The sequence below is a fragment of the Sceloporus occidentalis genome, unplaced genomic scaffold (genome assembly GCF_023333645.1).
Source record: "Sceloporus occidentalis isolate IW3139 unplaced genomic scaffold, rSceOcc1.0.p SCAF_87, whole genome shotgun sequence".
NCBI lineage: Eukaryota > Metazoa > Chordata > Lepidosauria > Squamata > Phrynosomatidae > Sceloporus > Sceloporus occidentalis.
This window is the reverse complement of record NW_028317067.1, coordinates 2,014,713-2,025,152: the sequence shown is the minus strand read 5'-3', so window position 1 is coordinate 2,025,152 and position 10,440 is coordinate 2,014,713. Positions and strand designations below refer to the sequence as shown.

Below are 10,440 nucleotides of genomic sequence, written 5' to 3'. Positions count from 1 at the left end.
ATGGGAAGTGCACCGCGCATTTTAAGCCAAGATAACACCCTTTGGCACGTGACGGCCACTTTTACACTATGTGTTGGCCTTGTAAGCACAGGCATACTGGACAATGTCAACACAGAACTAGGATTCAGTCACTATGCAGAGAAACCATGTCCTTGGCTACCTCTCTTTCTTGTAATGCCTTTTAACGCTCTTGTTAATCTAGGCTACATAATTCTGGGAATGTACTGGCTTTGCCAAAGGGACCGAAAAATTGGAATAAAAGATGCTACTGGCCACTACATGAAGAATGTCTTCTCCTGGATGGCCATTCTATATGGTCCGGTTCAGTGGGTCCGAATATCGACACAGTCACACTGGGCTGCCGTTCTAGATCAGTGGTTCACTTTGCCCATTTTCGCTTGGGCGGGCATATGGTGCAACGCGATTTTGAAAAAATGGACAACTAAGCATTTCCTTATCTCAGAAGCCATATCACTGAGCAGCTACTTTGTGTGTCTTTTGCACCCGCAAGGATTTGAGATGGTGCTCTCCCTACACATCTTATGGGCAGTTGTGTCTGGCGTAAGATTACAGAAACAATATGGAGATGCCTCTTCTCACAAATACGTCATTCTTGCCCTGGCATCTTGTCTGGGATTCGTGTGTCTAAAACTTCTTGATAAGTGGTTGGCTCAGTATTTTATGTTTCAGATGCTCACCGGCCACTTCTGGTCTAAAGTTTGTGATATCTTACAGTTTCATTATACTTTCCGCTTCCTTACACATCTTGACCGTTTTAGAATTTTCAGGAAAAAAGAATGAAAAAGTTAAACACAATAATACAATTACTTATATTCTGTATTTGTATGTCCACTATATAATTAATCTGTACCGCTTGTGACCAAAACCGTGTGTACCAGCAATGAGGACAATAAATTACTGCATAAGTTCCTGCTTTATTATTCTTATTTTTTCTACTTCTGGTTGGACGAAAGCAAATGGGAACGCCAGTGTTTTGAAGGAAAACAATTGAGCCTAAAAAACATCAAGGAATTAGCCACGGTATTGAAAGATGGGGTCTGTCTTCGTGTAATTATGAGATGCACTATTCAAGTACTCTGGAGCCAGTTCACCATGACTGTTTCGTCATACACACTGGAGTTGGGGGCATATCGGTTTATTCACTAGACTAAGTTTTAGGTGAATTAAAGTGATCCCACTGATCCCATAAGTTTTGGTCTGGACCAATTAGGTGTAAGGTACAGACTGATGGCAGCTACAGTCAAGGGGTATGCTGAGACAGGTGTACTAAGCCCAGGTGCCACTAGATGGCATCTACCATTGTGGCCAGTAGGGTAGCTCATATATCGCTCACCCGCTGGTCTATAAAACAGTGGCTTGTGAGAAATCTGAGTGCATGCTGCTTCACTCTGTGCTGCCTACAGATAGTTTGGGGCTATGCCTTTGATGTGGTGCAGACCGTGAGAAAGTTGTCCCATAGAGTTAGTGCCAGTCGAGATCTAGGCCTCCCATAAATTGCCAGAGATTAGACTCCCTCCTAAATTAAGAGACAACAAGATGGTCCTTCGTTATTACTAATTCCAGTGGCGGAAGGTGAGAAGTAAATGTAGTGTGGAGAAGGTACCTCGGGCTTCGTGAGGGCAGCATAAAACCCAATACACCAGTGCACTGCGTTAAGATATACTCTGTGAGTTTCTGAAGACCGTTGGCCCTAGATATGGCGTGATTAAAGCGAGTCATTATCACCAAACGAAGCATCCATTATGAAAATAAAAACATTCCACTTCACCTGTAACTCCGTTTACTTAATTATTCCCTAAGGGGTTTTAGTGCCAATTAATGCACATCAGCTGCTAATGGGGAAGCCAAACATTAGATTTCAACTCTTTGTTCCATTCTCTTCACGTACAAAGCCTTCTGTGGTTTGTTTTTGCACATTTTAAAATAATAGCGCACACCAGTGGTGTGATGGAGACCTCCATCACTGGGGCCACTGGAGAGGCCTGACAACCAGCCTCCTCCCTATTGAATATGGGCCCTGGGTTTGTAAAGACTTCTGGGCTACCCCCAGCAGTATCATCTCATCACCTCATCGTCTGAGGGGATTATCTCCGGCAGACAGCCAGGATCTGCAACCAGGGAGTGACCACTATTCTTTCAGTTTAATGTTGTATAAATCAGTCTCCCCACCCCCCCTAATGTATTGTTAATCCCGTTACTGCCCCTGTTGTCTCTGGGAGGCAGATTAAGGGGGTGGTTTGTGTCCCAATATCTTATTTTATGTTAATGTGTGTTTTGCTGGATATATCCAGCTCTGCGTGTCCAAAATAAATCGGTCTTCGTTTGGTTTTACCCTACACTGAGTCTCGGCTAGTGACTGGGGAAACTGTGTTGTCCCAGGCTAAGGGAGCCCAAGTCAGCAGAGGTAGTAGGTCAGACTAGCCAGATCCGTGACATTGGTGGCAAACAGTGGGATTGCTTCTTAGTCTGAGGGACACTTCCTTTTTACCGGGATTAACCGACAGGACGGCAGACTTTGTTCCCGAGGACATGGATGTGGTATCAGAATTCCAGGGGCTACTCCGGGTCATCCTCTCCTGCTACACCACTGCTCTGCCTACAGAACAATACCAGAATCTGAGGCAACTGGTTCGACGGTCACTATGGCAGAGGGCTGTTATATGCCGGGGTCAGTGTCTTGCAAACTCCGAACAAAGGATTAGAGACCAGCGGGAACTACGCATGTCATTCCTGGGACAGCAACCCCAGGAGCAATGGGTATCCGAATTGGACAAGCTGGTCCAACAGGAGATGGAGTTGGAAAATCACTATAGGGCTCTGCAGTGGTATGCAGAGAAAGCATATTGGGGAACTGCAAAAGAATGTTCTCCAGAGGGCTATGATTTTGATGGCCTGGGATTATTATGGGATAGTCTTCAGGAGGATCCGGACTTCGGCAGTACAGAGGAGTGGCGGATTGAGGACATCCATTCAGGCTAAGGGAGCACAAGTCAGCGGAGGTAGTCGGTCGGACTAGCCAGATACGTGACAAGCGGATTTTAAGTCTCCAGCTTGCTTGCCGTCAGTAATGGCGGTAGCAGAACACCATTACATACATCCCCACATATGCACATCTGTATAGGTGCTTCGAGTATGGATCAGTCACTGAGCTGGCACCTTCTCACTTTATTGTTTAACTGCGTAGCTATTGAATACTTGGAACCAGGGGGTCCTTCTTCAAATACTGAAAATAACCAGAAGTAGTGTTTCAGATGTCATACTTACTATAGATCATTGATGGGAATTGGGCAGGTTGCATGAACTCTCTGCACGCCAAAATGACTTAATTTCTAACTGATAATATGTACCTGGTGCTCTCTGGGGTTCATTCGCTAGACTATTGTAGCAAGATGGGCTAATTGTGGCAAGTGTAAATAAATAGCCTTATAAACATTTTATATCAAGCAGCTGTGCTCTCCTGGCATAAGTCATATTAAACGTTGGTACAGGGAAGGCTGAGAGTAAAAAGATCAACTAACCGAAGAGTAGAATGTTTGCAGAAGAAGAATAATATACACGCAACAAGAAATGTGTACATATTTATTGCTTTATTCAAGTAAAAATATGTAGTGAAAGCATATAAACAGGAGGACCAAAACACTTAGAACGCAACATGATCACTTTTGCATCTTGTTCTTACCCAAAATTTGCAAATTTAATTATGGGTATTGCCTCAACTCTACTGTGAATACAAACTACTGGACGGACGGGTTCAACATTAAAGAATTATTTTCAATGCTTCGTGCTCCGACTTTCAGATTTATAAGGGACACTGCTTTCCTGTACCTCACACCCCAGAGAACACGACTCCTAAAAACGTTTAGGAACTACAACTCACAATAAGTCCAAAATATTAGAAGACCAAGGGAGCTGCAATCATCCCTTATATAGGCACCAGAGCCTACATCCCAACATTCTCTGAAAGGTATAATACGATTTCATGACAACTACACCAAGACTCATGTGAATAGAAATATCACATATGAAGGCAAAACCGTCCAGGATCGGTCTGATGAGGATTAGAAGTTTCCTCTGTGTTGCATTTAAATAAGCAGTCTGTCTCAACTGTTTAAAACCTTGATGGTCTTAAGACTCATTTTCAGAATTATGAAGTCCTCAGTTTTCTAACAAAAGTTTTGAGAATATCCTTTCAACAAGAGACTATTGTAAACTGCTTGGTTGCTTTACAGAAGCCAAAATAATATACAATTTATCCACTGAAGAGGGGATCTCCAGGAGAATTCCAACTTCAACTGTCTCTTTATCCATTATCAAGGAAAAAACCACAATGAGCTTCTCCTGCTAGAGCAGTATGGCTGGCCCCGTATAACGCGAAATCGAGTCAATTAAATTTGTGAACCTCACGGATTGTCCTACGCTTAGCCTTACAGGCCAAACTTGCAAAGGCTGACCCCTCATGATGCACAGTTGGACCACAACTCCATAACCCCAACATGTAACAGGTGCCCAAGGGCGGCAGGACTGAACATCTGGACGGAATTAATTATCGTATTTGCTCAATTATAAGACGGTTTTTTTCAGAGCAAATGCTCTGAAAAATACCCGTCGTCTTATAATCGAGGTAGTCTTCTAATCAGACCTCAAAAAAATGTCCGCTGGGGCCAGGCTGCTTACCGGTGCTTTGGTCGCGAGCTGCGTCTCTTCTACTAGAAGCAGGAGAACAGGAAGCTAGCAGAGTGTCACATAATTCTGCCTCCCCCCCTACTTCTGGGGGCGGGGCCAGAGAAGTTGCTCGCACAGCTGGGCCCCTGCAGAAGTCTTCGAGTGAGAGATCTGCAGTTCAGGTAAGGGGGTGGGGGAGGGTTTTTGAGCAAGTATGTGTGATTAATGCAATGAATGAGTATTTAAATGTTTGTGAATGAGTGTGTGTGATAGCATGGATGTGTAAGGGGGTGGTGGTGGTGGCAGCATGGCATAGGGAGGCTGTACTAACACTCCTATCATCCCCAGGTTCCAGCATGTACTGGCTGCCTTGGCTTGATAGGAGTGTGATTGCTGTTAGCAGTTATATATATCTATACCTCCAGAAATGCCTTTAACCCCCTATATGCTACTCTGCCCCATGATATGCCTTTTAACCCCCTATATGCCACTCTGGCATATAGGGGGTTAAAAGGCATATCATGGGGCAGAGTGGCATATAAGAGGGTCTAAGACATTTCTGGAGGCAGAGTGGCATATAGAGGGTTAAAAGGCACATCATGGGGCAGAGTGGCAAATAGGGGATATAAGGCATTTCTGGGGGCAGAGTGGCAACCCTGGGGGCAGATGGGGGGGGAGAGGTTGGCAAATAAAAGAAAATAAAATATATTTTTCTCAATCATAGCTTTTATTAAATATGAAAAAATTGTTTACATGAATTAATATTTACTGGTAAAACTTTTTTTTTCCTATAGGGTAGTCTTATATTCAGGCTTTTTGTTTTTCTCCTAAATTAATATTTAGATTTTGGGGGGTCGTCTTATAATCAGGGTGGTTTTATAATCGAGCAAATACGGTAATAATCCCATAAATAACTTATTTATAAACCTCCCAGAGAATTATATTGTAAACTAGACTAACCAAGTTAATTTTGACAGCAGTAGCTGATCAGTTTAGTTTAGTAACAAAAAAAATAAAATGCGACACATGCTGTAGAGAAAGCAGTAACTGTACTTAATTAAAATACTGGGAATGGTCTAAATTTAAAGAACCACAGAGGATATACAAGAAAAAGTCATAGTTCTGTTTTTACAAAGGAAACGACAAAGCGAGACATTCGCCTGGTGTTTTACATCACAGGCACAGATATCGAGGTTCAGATCACCCATAATGCACATTTGTTTATAGAAAAGCTTCTGTAGTTTGTTGCAGCGCACCCTAAAATCCCCACTGCTCAAAGAGAACTTTTACCTTCCGTAGTGGTTACAACAAAGGCTTAAGACTATCAAAAGAACCCGCCAGCAGAACTGAAGAGCTTAAGATAGATCTTCTGGGTTTCCTTAAAGAACGCCTTCTATCGTTCATGTTAAGGTGACTTCATTCACCGTTTGAGCTTTTACACTCTCTGCCGATGAAAGTATAATCCACTAACATTCTGCAGGAGGAAAGGAGATGCCGTCTACACAACCTACGATCAATTACACCAAGCAGTCTAAGAACAGCCACCAGGTCTACGCGCGGACATAGAGGTAGGTTACGTTGTATTCAACCGTGACTACAAACGACATATAAAATAATTTGATAGACAGCTTGTGTTCTAAAATGGGAATTGGGAAGCGTTTGTTTTATTGCTCAATCGATTACAATCCCACTCCATCAGAACAAGTGCTGTTCCCTAAATTTTTAACAAGATTTCCCAAACGATTGCACTGTAGATATTGTTTCTGCCCAAATATAACCAGGAAATAACTACTAAATAATGGAAAAATAAAATGTCCCAAGTTGAAATATATTTCTCAGTGCTGCCTAGTTTATGTAACACAGAGAAGGGCAATGCATTAGCTTTGTTGGCCAAATAGACAAAAAGGTATCGGTAATGTAAATAGATGGTTTTGAACCTATTTCTTTGTGTGCGTTTTTTTAGTCTAAAATGTCACTTACATAGGAAAAAAATGTTGAAGGAATAACACTGTATTCTATGCCCATGATGCAAAGCGTGGCTGGAATACTCCAGTATTTAAAGTTCCTTGAGTTCCACAAGGAACTCAAGGCTGCGGCCGTACGATGCCTATACAGCTTTTAATATCATTAGGTGTAATTTATAAAAACTACGTATAGCCTATATGTTACGCGGTTAGTATAACTACTCTATTAGGTTTTTAAATGAAGGCGCTGTTTTAAGGCAACATAGATGGAAACGAGATTGCTCCCATCTTGACCTCACACCAGCTGGGTTCCTCCTCTATCCTAGAGATTGTAGATGTTCAATATGTATAGGAGTGTTGTGACTGGTAAAGAGTGTTACGCGGATTTACTAATGGGATGTAAAGTTAATAAATAATGTTAATAAATAGGGAATGTTTTGTACCATGCCAGAATAGGATAAGCTATCAAGGGTAATAAAAGGCATAGATTACTGATGCTTTTAGATTTGAAGATGTGAAAACTGGACAAATCCACTTGGAGCATCCTGTACCAAAACACCTGAAATAAATAACAATTCTCCCATCGCTGTATTATTATACAAATTAAATTTGAATGAACAGTAACACTTAGGCTTGTGCGGTGGAAGGAAATGTTAAGCATGTGAGCGCACACAGTGCAGAAGAACCAAAGCCCTTCGAATTCCTGGAGTTCCACAAATACTGTTTCTATCCCGCGAACACATTCAAGGCTGCAAAGATGCAAAAGCAAACGACTCCGGGACTGAGAAGCTTTTTCCTGTGTATGTTTCGAGGTTTCTTCAGAGCTAGGAAGGAGCAGATGTGCGGCGGCTCCTCGCCGTAATGAGAACTTCATGCCATTTGGTATCTTCTTAAAGCGTAGCAGCTAACTGGGAAAGTCATCGCTTTCCTCCGGGTACCTCCGATCGCCTGAGAGCTGTCCTACAAAACATACATTAAAATATTATTTACATTTTAATATGCATTTAAACAGATATCCGAAAGGTTGTCTTTACAAGGTTCTCAGTAGATCCTTACATTATCCAATAGATGCATGTTCAGCTCGTATTCCACTAGGGAAATCATAATAACATTTCAAGGTGGTTTTAAGGATTTGGACAGGGCAGGCTAAAGTCCATGTTCCTCCAGATTAGACGCTCTTGCTTCTAGTTTCTGAGCACACTACTTTCCAGGGGAAGAAGCCATTGCGGTGTCCTACTCGTCTAATGGGGCGCTTGGCTCGTACGCCAACTCCAGCTTGGACCTTGCCCCTCGTTACTGGTTGGGCCACATATTAGGATAATAGAAGGCTGCATCAGCGGGCATGTGCGTTTAGAAATAACATGTTTGTGCAGAAGATGGGGGTACGGAAACGAGAAGCAAGAGTATCTAATCTGGAGGAACATGGACTTTAGGCAGCAATACCTATATAACTGGATCCTTTCTGTCCTACTTTAATGGGGTTTCCATAAAGTTCTTCTCAGACAGTGTATGCTGGCGGTGTTATCTGCCATGGATTTTGGAGGTGCTTTATTACTTGTCTTTGGCTAAAACTCCAAATGACTATTGCAAACTGCACAGGGGAGTGAGCGAGTGTGTGTATGTGTTTGTGTGTGTTGGGGGGGGTCTTGTTATTCAAGCACTTTCTCAAGTAATTTAAAAAAAATAAATCATATATACGATCAGAATATCTTATTTCTGTTACATGAGCTAAAGATCATATCTCGATCAGCGGAGTCCTGCGCCTTTCAGTTCCATTAGAGATCACAAATTGCTATGGTTACCCAGTAACTGTAAACCTTGACTTGATTGTCTTGGGCTAAGTGCACGTCCCCCGCTGAGTCCTTTTCTGCACTTTTTGTTTTAGTGTTTGCCCACCGACTGAAACAGCCAAACCCTCCTCGATATATTTCAATACAAAACAAAGATGATGCCTGTAACATAAAGTGCCTAAAGTATTCGCATTCAACCAGCGTGTAGAGCTATACTCTTATTCCGGTGCTTGGGTTGTGTTATATATAAAAACTATTTTTTTCTTATTTAAGTACAAATACCGTATTGGCCCGAATATAGGCCGCACTTTCCCCCCCCACTTTAAGTCTTTAAAGTGGGGGTGCGGCCTATATTCAGGGTCTAGGAAGCGGGTTTAGGATACAGATCCCCCGCAGGGGACCTGCATCCTACTCTCCGATGCGCTCTGACAGCCTCCCCTGCCGGCACTTTCCACGGGGGGGGAGTGCCGACATGGGAGATTATCTAAGCGCATCGCGCAGACGTTCACCGGCAGCGGCGATGAGTGTTGACCGACCTCCGCTGCCGGCACGTCTGCTTGGTGTGCTTTAACAATCTCCCTTGCTGGGAATTCCCACGGGGGGAGTCCAGGCAAGGGAGATTTTTAAAGCACATCTTGCAGACGTGCCGGCAGCAGAGGTTGTTTATGCTCGCATCGCCGCTGCCAGTGAACGTCTGCGCGAACAATCTTCCTTGCCGGTACTTCCCACCACAAGACCCCGAGTCTGCACCGGTAAGTCTGGTGGTGGGGGGGTTTATCGTGGCAGCATATCTCGGGGGGGGGGGTGCAGAAACTTTTTTCTTTAAAAAAGCACCTAACTTTTAGGGTGCGGCCTATATCCGAGCCAATACGGTAATTAACATTAATGTCAGTAAACATGAAATCACCAGCTAGGTTCTATGCATTTGGAAAATGGATCAAACAAAAATTTTATAGGGACATCCAGCTAACAGAAGCATTAAAGTACATTTAATTGTAAGCACCTTTTGAGCAGGGCCCTCCTCACCCTTCGCTTCTGTAAGTCCAATTGTTATGTTATATACTACAAGTTATCTTCTGTTTACCGATTGTACAGCGCTGTGTAATAAGATGGCGCTATATAACACAACAATAATAATAATAATGGCTGTAGTGTCCCTTTAATGAGAAATATATATATTTGTATTTTGAATCATTTAGTTTGTAACATTAATATTACTTATTAATTTATGCAGCGCTGTACAAGGGGTAAACAGAAACTAAAGGTGAGGAGGACTAGGCTCATAACTGACATTATAATCTTATATTATGAACTCATAATCTTTGCAAGCGGACATTAAATAGTTAATAGTCTAAAAAACAGCTCACTTAAATGTTACACTGTATTCTCAAAGGGTCCTAAGGAGAAGTTGTTGAAAAAGTTTTGTGGGATAATCGCCAGGTTCAGCAGACTAGTCATCACACGTTATTAATCATATTATTATTCCAGGCGCTGCCCACTTCCAAAAATACGAGCCTAAAGTCTTTACATACATTACATACATTTAACTATTAAAAAGGTTTGAGAGATTAACTCGAGCGGACAGCAGATTCACACACTGCCCTAGAGTGCGTCCCTTTTCCACAGACATACGAGTCTGATCTGGCCCACAAGGGATGCCCAGAACTAGAACATGGGGCAAAAAGAATAAACAGCCCCAGAGGTACGTTTCGTCCTCATGTTTTGTCAGTGGGGTGAGGTTGGTATCTCTCTAGGCACCAGTAAGCAACGAGGTCCATGTCTGGACTCAACAGTGAACCCCACGACATGTAAAATAGGACTGAGATCAGCCTAACGGTGAAACGGACATCCACTCATTGGCCTGCACTGCCCTTTCCTGCTCAGGAGAGTTAAGTTTTAGCTCACTTTGTGCCATTACATTTGAACCAACATGACTGCAGTGCTAACATACAGCAGGAACGCATTACATGAGTGGAGTAGGACAGTATATATTCCCGTTCGCT

The 10,440-nt window shown here is 42.7% G+C and overlaps 1 protein-coding gene across 1 annotated transcript; it reads left to right on the top strand.

Moving 5' to 3' along the window:
* Positions 1-801, top strand: LOC149284899 (transmembrane protein 187-like). Its single transcript, XM_089496045.1, has one exon. It carries the CDS (start codon positions 1-3, stop codon positions 799-801), a length of 801 nt encoding a protein of 266 aa, XP_089352171.1.
* Positions 802-10,440: the final 9,639 nt, after the last annotated feature.